This window comes from Lepisma saccharinum, chromosome 8 (genome assembly GCF_977018435.1).
Source record: "Lepisma saccharinum chromosome 8, izLepSacc3.1, whole genome shotgun sequence".
Taxonomy (NCBI): Eukaryota; Metazoa; Arthropoda; class Insecta; order Zygentoma; family Lepismatidae; genus Lepisma; species Lepisma saccharinum.
In genome coordinates, this window is record NC_139236.1 from 39,020,504 (window position 1) to 39,038,018 (window position 17,515).

Below are 17,515 nucleotides of genomic sequence, written 5' to 3' on the forward strand. Positions count from 1 at the left end.
CAAGGCCACAAAGCTGTTTCCGTCGTCGTCCGTCAACGCAGTGTGGCCAACTCTCCGTTTTAAAAAATGTCCGAAAGGTTTCATTTGGCAGACATAGCGTTTCACAAATAATTGTAGCAAATGCACACAAAGCGCAGTAGTAAAGTCTATGTGGCATGTATGTAAATGGACAAATGTAGTGAAAAGGATGATATCACATTTTTGGAGTTTCATTGTCTCTAGGGCTGAGTATACATTATTTTCAAACTGGGTAATCGAAAATGCTCCACCCTGTACAATACAATACAAATACAAAATGTAATGAGAGTGGTAAGGTTTAGATGTGTGTGTGTTTGGAAGGGGCTGATACTCGATCCTTCATAGCAGAACTCAAAATTGTAATCCCAGTTTGAACATAACGCAGCTAATCGACAGATTAATTAAATGAAGATTTGATTACTGGCAGAAGTAATTGATGATCCGAGTGGATCGAATTTCGCGATAAATATAGATAGGCGGAACCGCGCGTCAATGGACTAAGCAGATCTGTTCGTTATCCGAATGTAACACAAATAAAAATCACAACACTGATCCAGTAATTTATTTTAGAATTCATTAATTCCATGTCCGGTTAACTGCAAGCACGCGATCAAATGAAAGAATCAAATTGATATATTTATCAGATGATGCATTCGGAGAGGGTAATATAAATTGCGGTTTATGCGATAAGGATTGATTCTGTAAGTGGTGAGGTGATGGTGAAAAATTAACTACATGCAAATAGTCGGAAGGATATCATCATTAAGTTGTACCTTGGAAAAGATATAGAGAGTAAAAAAGCATGTGCAAAATACTTTTTCTGTATTTTTATACATTTGTATTTTTGTTACTATACGTAGCGTGGTTGGCAAACGTTTGTTTTAAGTCCACTTTATCCTCGGATAGGCTAATCTGGACTGCATCTATACCCTGTCCCAGCTAAATGTGGAGCAAGGCTGCGTATAGCGTCAGAGAAACGAAGGAAATCGAGTGGCACTCCACGCAATTCCGTTCCTCTTACGCGTTCATTGGTGGAGCGGTCTCGCGTCACTACTTGCGCAGAGACTTGTTTTCGTTCGGCTGCTCCACAGTTAGCTTGGACAGAGTATAGAGTTTATTGTGAGATCCGAGAGTAGTTGAAGATATCTCGTAACCAAGAACCCTGCTACTTCATGACATTTGAAAGTTGTCCATCCGTTATTGTTATGTTACATGGTGCTAATAATTTTACACTTTTTTAGGTTTGATGTCCTAACTTAGGAGTTAGGTTGCATGCTTTTAATTAACGGTTTGATGGTTTTAGTAATTTTACTTTTGGTTAGGTTAGGTATTGGTATTTTCAAATTTTACGTCGCTGTTTTGCCTCGTAAGCTAATCGGGACAATTAGATAGAATAAATGAATTAATTGAACTTGGGCAAGATCGCGACTCCAGCTCTCAACCTGCTCTGTCACAGAGGAAATTTAGGTTTAGTGTTAACTGTTAATTTTCACAAGCCCTATACAAAAACTTAGCAGTATAGGCTCTGAGACTGAAATGTTTCAAGTTTGACTTCCTTCAAGCAGTCGATGTAGGTGGTGGACCATTGCGTTATGTGAGGAACGCTCTATTATTGGCTCTACCCATTAACCACACCCGCAGTTGCAATTTCTATATGGGTTTTGTAAATACGCTCCTGAGGCTTGTATTTCCTTCATTGTGCCGGTAGACGTTGGTGTAGCTGCTGCACAGTTGAGATTTCCATGTGGGCTTTAAGGGCCTCCCCGATGGCGCAGTTGTAGCGTCATCGCCCTGTAATCAAGGGGTCCCGGGTTCGGTACCCAGTGGAGGCACATAGTGCTTCGGATCCCACTTTAAACTGTAGGTTCAGTCCCGATTAGCCTTACTGTGCAAACAATCAATCAATCAAACCATGTTGGCTTTGTAAATACACTCCTGCGTCTCGTACAGGTATTTCCTTCATTGTGTATATGGAAACCGACGTATCTGCTGGAGTTTCGTCATGTAAGAAAGGCTATACTATTGGTTGTTACTGTTGCGATTTTCATATGGATTTTGTAAATGCGCTCCTGTACCTTGCATTTCCTTCATTGTGCATGCGCACATAAAACTAAATACATCACTCTACAGTATTTGATGCACCACAAATGCAATCAATGCAATGCCAAGAATCAAGTTAGCTTGATGCATTTTCGTGTTTCGTTTGTAAAGGTAACGCAAGGGTGCAGGTATGATGCAAGTAAGTGTTTCTTTCCATATCCAGCTACATTTTAATGCATCAGTTGATGCGTTTTATGATGCACCTTCCTGCATCTTTCTCGGTGATGCACTTAAACATTTGGTCTGAGCTATAGACTTTACGCATTTTTTTGTTTCAGATGATGCATTTACGTTTCTGTGTGTAGAAGCCCACGTAGCTCCTGGACAGTTGTGTCACGAAAGAAACGCTCTACTATTGGCTATTACCATTAGCCACGCCCACAGTTGCGATTCCCACATGGGTTTTGTAAATTAGTTTCCAAGGAACGAAAGCTCGAGTTCTTCAGCCTTTATATACGTTGGGTAGCGAGTGGAGATGGTCGTTGGCAGCATAACTCACGCTGAAACTTCCAGTAGGGAATGAAATCATCCTCCACTAACCGCTGACGCCCTCCTCACGTGATGCACTCTGGGAGGAGATTTGGCAGGTCTCGATGGCTCTTCCTCCCCCATCCGTCTTCTCTATAATACGCCATTATTCACGCCTGAACACAGGTGTTCACGTAACGCAGTTGGTTCCGGAATTAATTCAACGTGGTCTGAAGTTCAGCGATTGCCTAAATCGTATGGGCTGCGCGAATGGCACGCCACGATATGCGTGAAAATTCCAGTCTTGAGTGATTTGCTGTGTGGGAGGAGGAAGAACATCTCTCGCTAAAGATCAATTATTATTTCAGGCCTGTTCTCTTTATTATTTTATCTACCGTATTCCTTTCGTTGATAATATACATCAGCAGTTCTGCTCATGGTCTGAAATTGTTATAGCTCTTTTCAGTTCTTACGGCGGGCGCTCTAGAAGCTGGCAGGGGAAGTGGAGAGCGGGAAAACAACCAATCCAGCACGATAAGGATCGTAGCGGCCAGTAGAACGAGTTTCACGTAGTACTTTTTCCGGCCGCGTCGTGTCTCTCGGCGCCACTGCTGTTGCCTGGTTGGTCTGTTGCGTATTCCCCGCTCCCCACTTCCCCTGAAAGCTTCTAGAGCGCCCGCCGTAAGAACTGAAAACAGCTATAGTGGCCTCCTAGGTGGCGCAGCCGTTACTTTGTCGCCTTGTAATCTAGGGGTTTCGGGTTCCGTACCCGGGTGAGATACATAGTAGTTCGGATCCCACTTTAAACTCTAGGTCTAATCCCGAATAGCCTTAATGTGCAAAAATCAACTTAAAACAAAAACTCAATGACTTAATGAAATGTTAGTGAACTGAAGCGTTACGTAAATTAACCATATGATATCAATCTTGGCATGAGTAATGTTCAAGGAACGGATTAATATGTACCAAAAAAGTGTTATATATGTGAATTAGTTACTTTAAGCAAAATATGGAATCAAAAATCGAAATTGTGAAACATTGTAATTTCCGGCTTACATAGCTAATAAAAAGGATTAGGCTTGCATAACATTCATTGTAATGCCAATTTCAAATACAAAATGTGCTTCATTTTTTTGTTACCAAAACAATGGCTTACCAAACGTTCTTTCAAGTGCTGAAACGTGAATCTCCTTCTGTTGTTATTAACATATTTATATTGACTAAAACGGCGTTCAGTATCGCATCGCAAAAGCTTCTCTTTTGTTTTTTAATAAGGTAGGTGAGCCAAAGATGGCCATAGTTAAGCTTCTAGTGCAATTTACAAATCTTCAAGAGATAAATTTATGAAATTTTAAGAAATAACTCTTAGAACTAATTAACAACATGGTCCATATAAATATGTTGTAAAATAATTACAAAACAGTTACATCTGTTCCCAAGGTTCACTGCTTATAGTTTCCTAGAAAAATGTTGCTTTGTGCTCAAGAAAATATATTTCTTCATTTTTTTTATAATTTATTAGAGAAATTGTTAGTCTGAAACTTTCGATAGGCGACATGCATTATGTACAGTAACGTCGCATAACCTACCTCCGTGACGGAATCGTTAGTACTGTCTATGATGTGTTGCCAGTGGTCCCAGGTTCGAATCCTGCATGGGCGTTCTTTGTGAGTGTGTCTTCCTCAATTTCATCATATCACTCATCTTAATCTTCGCGATTACCCAAAAGTGAAATTCTTCAATTTCTCTTCGGAGTGATTGTCATCATTAAGAGCAGCGTCCATTGTTGTGGTGAGCTGATCATCGGCCATTGCCAATATATATACACCTAGCATTATAACAATATTTAGTAATTCATGAAAATCTGTGCAAATTTAACATTATTAGGTAAACTTTAATAATAAAACTTATTTCAATGTGGAAAAGAGTGTAAATTCCAGAGGCGAGTGTAACCTGTGGCCCGCCATGGGCACCTTAGGAACTCGCCTCTGGACTACGTTTTTCAACAAACATCGCTCCTTTAACAAAAAAAACATTTTTACAATGTAACTATGTGATCGAAAATATAATTAAACTAGCTTTCAAAAATATGTATAAAATATTAACATTCGTTAATTTCAAAGACGTACACACTCACATTTCCCATTTACCTTAAAATAACAGCGAACAACTAATCTGATCGATCCCTGGCACAATAACATACATAAAATGGCTGCTGCCAGCTCGAGACAGTTGGTTTTCTGCATAGTGCGGCAGAGCGGGACTGGGTACATTGATGTAAAATACTACCTAATATGACTTGCGTGAAGTGGGGCCACCTTGGGAACTATGGCCACCTTTGGTTCACCTGCCTTATGTTAGAATAATAGATTCATTGTATATTGTCAGGGTTTTAAGCAAACAGAGTATGTAAAAGAGGAACAGAATATAATTATAGAAAGCTGAAAGAAATGAATATGAAATATAACTAAAATATGAAAACTCTGTGCTAAAAAGCTAATATATGTTAAAACATGGAAAATGTAAATCTCAATCTTTTAGTTTATATAACACAATTCGCAAAGATAATGCAAAATAACATTGATTTTAGCATGAAATGTGTTTATATATATTTACATTTAAATCTGCTCCCTGTTAATGTCAATTTTCGGGGAGACTCTGGAATGCAAGTGGGACTCGGGAAGTGATACTATAGGGGAGAGTCGTACAGTACCGGCCATCTCAAGCTTATTGATTATAACTGATAAAGGATTAGGAGATAGTCGGATTGAAAATAGTAATATGATACCTCAATGCATACTTTAAGGAACACGGGTTTAATTTCTCTGACATGTTTTCAGAACCACAAGATATAATATACAAAAAACGAAAAGCTGAATTTTGATTGAGTGGAAAAATTGTCGTCCAGTAGCGGCCAGTCAATATTTTAATTTTAGGTGGTGGTAACTATTGATAAATGCTTCAGGTTTATGAAGAAACTGTGAACTATGTGTACAAAGTTGTGGTAGTAATAATATGTAAGGGCGCAGTGCTAATAATAATACAATGCCATATCACCGTTTTCCTGCAAACTCAAATCCATTAAATTCTCAACATAAGCAGCAGGTTTGGTATCACAAACTAATTCGGATTCTACAAGAATGGCAAATCATGAACAGAATACTTCGCGAATAAATCAAGTACAAGGTTCTTTACCTTCAACGCAAGTTTCCGTGAGATGTTAAAATTAAAAGACGAGATAATTTACTTCAAGCAAGTTTTGTTAAAGCATACATCAAGAAATTTAGTTATTCTTCGTACTTTAATTTGAAGACAATTGGATTTTTTTTAAATCTATGCATATTCAATGGAACTGATAATGTTGGAACTTCTTCCTAATGCTACTGATGTGTTAAAATACGAGAATTGTTGCTGCATGCAAGTAAGAATGTGAATGTACATTCTGTTTCTGCGCGATATTGTTTAAGAATTTGTTCAGAGAATAATATACTCTGAATATACGTAAATGATGGATTTATGCCAATGTATTGTGTCTAGTAGGACATAAAAATAGAATTGTCCACTAGATTAAACATATGGTTATTATTTTATTTGAGAAGTGATGCATCTACGAGGTATATGAGTAAATGTAGACATTGCTTTCGTGAAAGGCCATGGATGCCTGACGATGTGATGATTATCTTCGTCTAACAAGTATGATATTTGAAGAAACAGTTGCAGCTTTATATTATTACTTGCAACTCAATATCCAACGTTGAAGTATTTGTTCAAGGAAATTTGTAATCAGGTAGCCAGCCATATTTGAAAAAAAATTACGGAGTTTCCAACTGAGATAGTGATTTAGAAGATATAGAAGAAGGAATGAACTAAGTGTATGTTTTGCATTTCTTGATTGTCTTGTATTAGTTACATCTATAAATTACTATTGCTGAAGAAATTATCCAAGATTTAGTGAAGAAGTGAAGCAAGAAGGTTTGAAGATTTTGAGAGTTACATCGGACAATGAGAAGCTATAAATACAATTTGAGATGTAATAATTTATGTTAATGATTGTTTACATTCAAGAATATTGTTTTTTGTTTAGTGTACTGAATGAATGGAATTACAACAAAGTGCGGTACAAAATGTGTCAGTCAAGTTTGATTCACGGAATTCATAATGAACCGAAATAATATTGTTTAATAAAATGAAGAGTTGATTACAAATTGTAACTTAAAAATGCCATGTTCTTAAGTTTGTAATTAAATCTGGTAAAATTTTCGATATTTACATGTTTGAAATCAAGGGGTGCGTATGGTGACTGACCCAAAGATGTTCATTTATTTCATTTATTATGTTTTGTTTAATTTTGTGCTTAATACGCACGATCATATATCTATGTTATCAATTTCTGTTTTGTTATATTTTGGAAAACGTTGTTGCATTAATATAATGTATAATTAATTATAATCACATTCTTCATAATGTAAAATTACGATGTATACTATATACATTTTTGACCATAGCAACGAAAAAGAAACAAAACACAGTTGATCAATAAGTGAAAAAATATATGGAAATTTTAATTAGTGAAGTCCGAGTTTCATTGAAGTTATCAAAATCCTAATTGCTATTTTGTAAAGTGAATACTAGGATGCTTTGTTGAAGTTCAAGTAAAAGGCTTGCTTCAAAGAGCTCGTGTTTGTAATGTCCTTTTAAGTATTCTGCATTTTCTCGTTAAATGTGCCAATTTTTCTTTCTTCAGGAAGACTTTTTAATCTTACAAACTACAGTATTTATCATCCCTGTTGGGAGATTACAACAGTGTTTTATCAAGAGTTTTTAGCTGTTTGCGAAGAGCTCGTCTCTTCCACTATCTGTGAGGAAGAATTTAGAACAATCTTACATTTTAATGGGTTTGTCTTGTGCACGTCCCTTTACAACATTGTGCTTTTAACTTTTCCCAAGGAACTTTTTACACCTTTTGTTTTATTATTTTTAGTAAGAATTTTAGATAAGGGGATATTGAAGGGTGCAAAATATCCTAATTCACCCAACAATTTTAAATCAATCAATCAATCAATCTTTAACACTACACCAGCGCCACAATGGCCGTGTTTACAAAAGTATTGCTGATGAAAAACAAACCTTCAAGATTTTCTCATTATTATTCAACGAACCTAATTGTTGTGTTTCATATATATACTGTATATAAGTTGTTTACTCAATTATGATACACCCTGCATGTTAATACAGGGTTGAGTTTTGCAAGAATCTCATCAGCCACCGTTTCCTTTTTTCAGGTGCGGTATGAAAGTGAGAACCCAAGGTTCGAAGTCATTCCGAAGGAGCTGTGGATTGTCACTGGCGTGGGAGCCACTGTGCAAAGGAATCGAAAGGCCTAAAACAAGCGACGAATGAAAATCCAACCAATGGCTGACATCAGCGGGAATTCGCAGCTCCGTCGTCACGGGTTCCGGCAGTCACGTGGATTGAAGACCAAATACAACGTCAGCATCCCTCTGGAGCCGCTAAAGGTAGGTGCAAGATTTTGTTTATCTAACCTTCCATCTACCACGTTGATGTTGAATTTACTAATCTTTCTAAGCAGGACTCGATCTCCGGCAAACAGTGTGGACAAACTCTCACACCTAGAATGAGGCAACGTGGTTTCTACCCTTTAGGTTAGAACCAGATCAAAGATCATTAACGTCCTCTTCTCCCTCCAATATAAATTAGACCAATAACCTACTATTAAGATTTAATTTAGGTCATTAAGCTGTCAAGCAAACTAACAGTTTAGCAGAAATTTGCCAATAAGGCATTAGCATAAAAACTAAGATGTGTTCCCATTTCCTTTATCCGACTACGTGAAGTTGATATTAAATTAAAAATCTTATTTATTCTCCAATAAGTCAGTATAGATAGCAAGAGTATGGATATCTGTTGCCGTTGAAACAATGTTCTTGGCTGCGAATCAGTTGATAATTGATTTGTTCTATTTTCCTTAATTAGTTTATAAGTATGATAGTTCAATTCCAGTGTTAAAAAGCAATTTGTACCACGGTAATCCGCTTCTACTAGGTACAGACATCTAGCGACATGTTTCGAAGGTTTTGACACAGGGCAATGATAAACTGTAGTTATGGATCGAAGAAGTAGAACATGTATCATTCGTTCAAGCCTCTTACGTCACTTCCCATCTATTTGATAGAGATTTCTGCCTCATTAAAATGTAGTTTTGATAGCAATGATATGATATATTTTCTTTATCACGTGGCTGAACAAGTGTCGATGAAAGCAGGCTGACCGACGAAGCCTCCTGGTGATTCATTCTTGCACGACTTACGTCGCACATCGTGAACACACTATGTATGTACTGATTATAGCAATATTTACTAGGTTCTGCAAATTCTGCGTGTCTTCACCTGCTAGTAAGCCAGTTACAATAGGTTGCAGCCTATACTGGCAGTGAAAATTTGCTTCGGTTTTTCCTATAACACATATTGGAGTATGCGTAAGTTGCAGATTAAAATTTGCCTTAAATTATCATTATAACAGAAATTCCAACTTGAGTTGTTGATTTATTGAATGAAGAAGAAAATATTTGTGATGCAGATTTTTCTTGTGTATTCCTTTTACCGCAAACCGTAGAGAACTGAAACTCGCTAAGGAGTGAGAGATATAATTTACTGTAACTTAAATAACACAGTATCTGGGACACTTAAAATATTATTTGTATAAACACAACTACAAAGCACAGTAATCAGGAAAATATAAGATCCATTGATAAAAGTACCTGTTCCATAATCCTCAAATAATTTCTCGTAGTTCTAATTAACGCGTAGCCATGTAACAGTCCAATATATCAATTTCTAGAACTTTGGCTGTGTCCAAAAGGTACAAAGAGCAAACTTGAAGAATGGTCTTGACGGAAGTGACGTCACATAGTGCAGTTCGAAAGCGCTAATTAAACTAGCAATCGAGACCACAGCGCGGAGCACGCGTCGATGCAGGCTTGAGTGCTTGACTCCTGCACTCGTTGTTCATTTGTTTAAAATAAAGGAAGTAGAAAGTCTGCAAGATGTTGAAGTTCTTCTAATGTGTGGAAATATATGTATGAGAATGCTGTGTGATTCCTATGGTGAAGAACAAGTGTTTAAAACGTGGGAAGAACAACATATCCTCAGTTTTATCTGCTGATCGTATTTGGCGCTGCAGTCGAAGTGCAATTCGAAAGACGTTCACTTCCAGTCCACGATTTGAAGTCCGGGTTTTCGCCTTTGTTCCTTTATTTTATTGTTGTTTGCAGTCTTCCTGACCAGATGATTGGGCTGCTAAATGATCGAAGAAAGCAAACAAGATTTTGGCATGGTTTTTAAACCCGATTGTATTGTACACTGAACGGCGAAAGAAACAGTAGGCGAATTGTCTACCACCATTTTCATGCGGTCTGTATTACACAATGTGATGACAATGAATTGAAATAAAGACGTCAATAAGCCGAGAACAATGTCTGCTTCGATCCAACATAGTTTCATTCCTTAAAACAACCCAAGGATGTAGAATATAAAAGTAATGAAAATAGCTGTGGACAATTTGCTTACCATTATCTTTGCCGTTGACTGTACAGTCGTGGGAAGAAATACTTCCGCCATAAGGCTGTATGGGGGAAGTATTTTTTGCCATGACTAAGCTATGAGATCGAACAAGAAAGTGATATATTTGTAAAGTAAATCTCATTCCGATCTTAAATGAAAAACTTGTTACAATCCGTACAACGATTTTTCACGACAACCCCATCATGCGCACGAAGAAACAGTTAGGAGAAAAATTGCAACGGAAGAGAAAACATATTTAAAGACAGAAGGAAATATGAAGCATGTTCTTGCCTTGTATCCGAAAAATCTCTCCACCTTGTCCCAATCCTACATTTCCGTTCTTCTCTACGGATGCCGGCAAATGAGAAATGTTGAGAGGTTGAGACGGGCTGTGCCTTTTTCATCTTCTTAACTCTTCCAAAATTCCGGTCTCTCCCCCCGCCCTCCCTCCGTCTCTCTCTAACTGAGCATATTTTGTTTTGTTCCTTCTGCATTCTTCATTTCAATATTACTTCCATGCTTTTCTCTATTATGTAGTCCTTCTGAATTTTTCTTTCACTGGAGAACGAAATTTTTTTTTAGCATTAGCTCCTTGTCCTTGGTCCATTATTCAAGTTACTTCATGTTTCGTTCTCTGTTACATCCAGTCCATTAAGTAGACATTAATTAGAAAAGAATTGAACAGTATATTCGAGCAATATAACCCTGATATTTATTAGCTTATCCCAGAGGTAGACATGTTCCGCTGAACAGCAACTCTGCAAATTTTATCACGTAAAAGAAGATAAATAGGACTGGGTCGATACCGGTGTCGATGGATCTGTATCGGAAGTTATCGATTGGATTTTATACACGGTGTATCATAAGTAATAGCGCTAACTGACACAGTTAAAAGTACACGGTAATAGAAGCCAGAAAGTCTCAGTAAACAAAGGAGCCGTTTTCAAGATAATTGCGAATGTGTTGACTTCATTGTTTGTAAACGTCGTCCTAGTTGGTAAAATGCTAATAACGTGTGCGAATGTGTGGTTAGAAACCATCACTGATTGCATTTTGTAAACACCGAGTGCTTTACTCCTTGCGTGTTCCGAGGTTTGCTCTTTGTTTACAGAAAAGAACATTTCCGAGAGGTGGCGTTGGAATCAAACAGGATGGATACAATCAGTACACAGTCTAATCATCGGAGTCACGTCAGTTGTGCTGTACTGAGTAGTGAAAATGGAACCTTACAGCAACGAAGAGTACATTTTACCAAATAGGACGACGTTTACAAACAATGAAGTCAGTGGCGGCTTGTAACCACACATTCGCAATTATCTCGAAGACGGCTCGTTTGCAGACCCATGTGTACACAGACTTTTTTGCTTCTATTATCGTGTACTTACTTTAAACTGTGTGTTTGCGCTATTACGTATGATACACCCTGTATAGCGATACCATCCGATACATTTTCGTCGTTTTAAATGTTCGTGGGGTCCTCAAAAATGCAGAGCAACACTTTCGTGTGGTCTAATTGTCCTTGTTATGGAAAATTAGAAGTTTCCATTGATTAGGCACCAATATTACATGAAAAAAATATTTTTTATGATTACATTTATATTCTGATGTAAGTTTTGGATATTTTGAAGAAAAATTCTGGTAAATTGATGCTTACAATTGGAGTCGAATACTCACCCATTAATATTAACATTTTTAACAACTTTTAAGTATTACAATTTTCAAGCATCGATATTGTTTTGTATTGTTGTAGGGTAATTGTAATTTTTGAATTGTTTATTATTTTTTTACTCTACGTTCACCTATTGTAATTGGAGCCAGAGCTCTGTTATAGGATATCGGTATCGGTGGGAATCAGTAAGGGTATCGTTTCAAAGGGGTATCGGCAAATAACATTTAATCTACCGCAGCGGCGGCGCCAGGATTAATCATCTAGGAGTGCTGAGGGAGTGCGGAAAGAAATTTAGGGGGTGCGATGCTGAAAGTAAGGCAAACATTAAAAATACGCATCAAACCTTTCAAAACTGGGGGAGCAAGTTGCCAAAACTGGGGGGATGGAGTCAGGACAGTTTGCTTTCCTTTGGTAGATAAGATTTAGCATAGTGCGGGGGCAAAAATAGTAAAAAGCTGGTGGGTGGGGGCAACTGGACCCCTAATTGCCGTCACTGATTAACATAAATTACTCACTGAAATGCAAGTATGTGGGTGAAATATATAACTTTTGGTTGACATTCATTTTCCAGGGAGGCTGTGCTCCCCCTGCCCTCCCCTTGGACGTCCATCATTATGTGCATTAAGTCTTATACTCCAAGAAAGTGGTCATTCAGATACACGTTGCAGTCTTATTGAACTATGTACTGAAATACAAAATGAAAATAAAAAATTATCCTTGCCTTTAAAAACACAATTTTTGAACTTTTCAATGTAACCAATGGAGGTACAAATACATAGTACATACATTGTACCTTCCGCCTGCTACTTCAGGACAAAACGCGAAGTCCACAGCAACTTCGCCTTCGTTAAAATCTCTTGTGCCGCACTATCACCAACAACGAACTGTAAAGTTTTTTCGTGAATATTGGGCATCTTCCTAACATTTTTTTTAAAAAGCCTCAAATAGTACTTTTACTAGACATGTTACGTGGAACAAATACATAGAACGTATTAACTCTTCACGTTACAACTCGCATTAAATAATTTCCCGAATACGACTTTGTGATATCTTGACAGCAGCTGAAATTTTTGCTCCAGTGTGAGGAAGAACAGGTAGGCGGAAAATAAACCGTTTATCAACAATGCAAAAAAGAAACAAGAAAAATAACTCACATTAAGGTATAGGCAATTATGGAAAACCACAAACATACCCCTTGAAGAAACCAAAGAAGAAAAATGCATAACAACGCTGCTGACGAAAGAAGAAAAGGGCCGCTGATCTTTATATAGGCTGCCACCACTACAAGAAAGTATGTACTTGTACATCGGCATGTCTTTCAGTGCTTGCTTGTCGCATACAATAATAACGGCTTACTTCAGTACCTAACATTCTGTGCTCAATATGATGACATGACATAAAATGACACTCCAAGGGTTAGTGTTTTCAGTTGAACGTAGGGGGTGCTGAAGCGGGTGTGGAAGAAAATTAAGGGGTGCGCAAGCGCCCCCCTGATCTACAGTTTCCGATACCGATACATCGGCACCAGTGTGGGTGACTTTCCGAGATATCGCTATATCGCGTCCCGTATCGAGCCTGTTTGGAGGAAAAGTTAGTTACACTTTCACTTGCGAATAATCGCCAAGGCCGAATGGAATATTTGGGAACAAATAAGTGCAAACTGCATAAACGGACATCAATAAAGATAAAAATAATAATAATAATTGATAATTATGAAGCGCAAAACAAGATGAATGCAAAGGCGTGAAATTAATTAATGTGAGAATGATTTCCAAGAAATAAACATAAATGAAATACTTGCAATGAAATGACGGTGAACGGAATCATCGCAAAGGAATGACCGTGAACGGAATGATCGCAAGGAAATGACCATGTACGGAATAATGGAAAGAGAATGATCACAAAGGAATTACCGAAAATACAGGGTGAGCATAAAGTCTTTCCCTGATTACAAACTTTTATTGCTAAACAACTTTGCTAGATACAGATATGCAGTTTGTTGGAAATGGTAGCTTAATTCATAAAAGTTTTTATCAGTACATGATACTTTCCAGACGGATGGATCGGTAGAGACGGTCCCATATCATGGCCACCGCGTTCGCCGGACATAACCCCTCTTGACTTTTTTTATGGGGTTACGTTAAGGGCACAGTGTTTAGTTCACCAGTTCCTGATATGCAAACTCTTCAGACACGAGTACGGGATGCTATAGAGACGGTGAGGGAAGAGATGTTGGCAAAGACATGGAGAGAAATTGAGTATCGCCTGGAGGACAACAAAGGGAGCACATGTCGAAGTGTACTGATAAAAAAACTTTGAGTTAAGCTACCATTTCCAACAAACCGCATATCTGTATCTATCATAGTTCTTTAGCAATAAAAGTTTGTAATAAGGAAAAGACTTTATGCTCACCCTGTAAATAATAAGGAAAGAAATAATTGTAATGGAATAACTGTGAACGGAATAATCGAAAAGGAATAATCCCAAGGGAATGGCCCTGTATGGAATAATCACAAAGAAATTACCGTGAATGGATTAATTGCAAAGATGTTACCGTAATCGGAACAGGCGTGCATCAGTGAGCTTGAGCTAGACAGTCTCGATGAAATAACAACCGCAATAGACGCGACTATCCTGCCTTATTCCTGCCGCTGGTCCAACGCTATGGTTCCCTCTCCAGTTTACGATCCAGGAAAGCACAGAGCAGACACAAATCTCAGGTGCGGCCGTCCTATATTGAAACTCGAGACCTTTCGCAGGTGACAGAGAAAGTGGGTTTCAGCCCCAAGCACTCGGAGTTACTAACTCCCGCTCGCAAATTGCCGCCTCCGTGCCATCTGTTTTGGTTAGAAAAAGCGAGATTCCCAAGCCTCTCCACGCACAACGAAGTCCAATTTGCCGAGAACGAACGGAACTGCCCGATCGCGGCCGAACGTGGCGGAGAGGTAAAATGTGCCTCGGCGGGCAGTCAGAAACGTCGGGTATTGACTTCGCATCCCGTCACGCGGACTTGGCAATCGAATTAAAAGCCGGAGGCAACCTTTCCGTAACGAACAGCTTTCTTCGCGTAAGAAACTAGTGTCAATTTACTGGTTGTTCTAACGTTCGAGAAGCGATTATAGTTTCAGCCCTGTTGACGGATGGATCTGCAACCCCTGGGCAAAATTTCACGCTATAGTGCAGGAAAGTAGACAGCATCTGTACACGCTCAACTGTGGTGACCTTGAACTTCAGGAATGTCGGACCCTGTGCCCGTTGCGCGCCTTCCGGAGAAACCGAAGGATATCTTCATTCTGCCTGGCATCGGGTTCGATCCTCTGAGAGCTCAGGTAGGAAACTTTTTATTTTCCTTAATCGGACACTTTAGTATTTTCACAGTCATTATTGCAGATAAAGTTTCTTCCTACTTCTTTGACCTACCCTCGATAAAGTAAACTTTTGACTTTCTTGAAAAGTTTGTGTGTATATTGGTAATGTACCGTCACGGACATTTCTGGGGTGTAACGATCCTGTTCGTAGTCAATGTGATTGTTGAAACCCAAAAGGGTCATTTACTGTAGACAGCATTGTCGGAAAAGACATAACTTACCACGCGTCTATGTGCATTCACATATTTGACAGCAAGAACAAAATCTCTTTCACATAGATTTGAATTTGATTTGTTGTTTTAAGTTCACTTTATGCACAGAAAGCCTAATCGGGACTGGACCTACAGTTTAAAGTGAGATCCGAACCACTGTGCCATGTGCCTCCACCAGGCATCGATCCCGGGACACCTTGATTACAAGGTGACGATGTTACCACTATGCCATCTGAGAGGCCCTCTTTCACATAGACGAGGAACATTTGAACAACATGAACAATTGTCAATTGACATGGTAAGCCAGTGACATTTTTCAGCCTGATTTACAACAACAAACAATAATAGTAATCCTCTATAATAAAAATAAGAGTGAATGACTCTTTTGTCACCTGTATATTATTAGGATCCTATAGTTACTTAGTTTAATCAGGAAGTGAACTTGCAGTTTAAAGTGTGTGTTTAAACCGCTGTTCCTTCACTGGGAATCGGAATCCGGAATATTTTTATAACATGGAGTTAAGCGTTAGCCACTTCACCGTCAGAGATCCACTCTTCGCCGCGCTATTAAACATTTTCAATAAACACGATTTCCAAACATAACTTTTCTCCTCGCCTCAAGACCATTTGCAGTGCAGAAAGCTTCAGTTTAATATTGATTTTCTAAGAACGCTTACATATAATAGTTCAATAGACCCTAAGATTCATTCTTGATTAGATGAACAACAACACTATGATGCTGTGATTATACTCAATTTTCCAATTACCTGAAATATTACTGTACGCAAGTTTATGAATAACAAACTTGCAAATTATTTGAAAGTTACATCACAATTTGTATCATCCAAAATATCAAATATTCACCAGCAGTCTTCTTTATTTGTATAGGTCTTTAGTTCAAATACTTGCAATTGAACAAATAATAATACAACACTGTTTTCAGTATGATAGTTTCAAATATATTTGTTTCCTCCTAAAGTTTATGGAAATATAAACCAACATGTAACTGCAGAGACATCTATTGTGCGAGCTGATAATGAAACATGAGAATAGTGCTGGCGAATCTGTCTCCACCTCTTTGAAAGATTGTTTTCACTTGAGTTTGATTGGCTGACAGCATAATTACCCAAAGGGTTATGGATGGGTTTTCCTGAAAGCTTGTCAGCTATAGGTCAATGATAAATCGATTATATTGTTTGACAATTTTTGCAATCGAACCGATGTCGTGGATTGAACTAATCTTAGAGTACAGGGAGTTATCTTTTTAAAATAAATTAGACAATGTTTATTTCAAACGAAACCAAACCTAGTTCGATCCAAAGCAATCAAATGATTCGCACAAGATCAATTCGATCTTACAAAGTTCGATTCACGAGAACAAATCGCACCAAGTACGATTCTTGAGAACAAACCGCACAGAGTTCGATTCGAGACTACAAACCGCACAGAGTTCGATTCGAGAGAACAAACCACATAGAGTTCGAATACAAATAACAATTAGTAAAGCGTTCGGTTCAAAAGAACAATTAGTACAGCGTTCGGTTCAAAAGAACAATTCGTACAAAGTTCTGTTCACAAGAACAATTCGTACAAAGTTCGGTTCAAAAGAACAATTCGTACAAAGTTCGGTTCAAAAGAACAATTCGTACAAAGTTCGGTTCAAAAGAACAATTCGTACAAAGTTCGGTTCAAAAGAACAATTCGTACAAAGTTCGGTTCAAAAGAACAATTCGTACAAAGTTCGGTTCAAAAGAACAATTCGTACAAAGTTCGGTTCAAAAGAACAATTCGTACAAAGTTCGGTTCAAAAGAACAATTCCTACAAAGTTCGGTTCAAAAGAACAATTCGTACAAAGTTCGTTTCAAAAGAACAATTCGTACACAGTTCGGTTCAAAAGAACAATTCGTACACAGTTCGGTTCAAAAGAACAATTCGTACACAGTTCGGTTCACAAGAACAATTCGTACACAGTTCTATTCCAGGGAATAAAATCGTACAATGTTCTGTCCCAGAGAATAAAATCGTGCAATGTTCTGTCCCAGGGAATAAAATCGTTCAAAGTTCTGTCCCAGGGAATAAAATCGTACAAAGTTCTGTCC

General features: G+C 38.1%; 1 protein-coding gene across 1 annotated transcript in view; it reads left to right on the forward strand.

Annotated features, from left to right (window-relative positions):
• Positions 1-17,515, forward strand: part of LOC145991421 (transient-receptor-potential-like protein) — an 885,379-nt gene that overhangs the window by 467,926 nt on the left and 399,938 nt on the right. The window contains exon 2 of the mRNA XM_083127420.1: positions 7,869-8,102. Coding sequence (XP_082983546.1) covers positions 7,983-8,102 — 120 coding nt within the window. The 5' untranslated portion in view covers positions 7,869-7,982. The remainder of the gene's footprint in view (positions 1-7,868; positions 8,103-17,515) is intronic.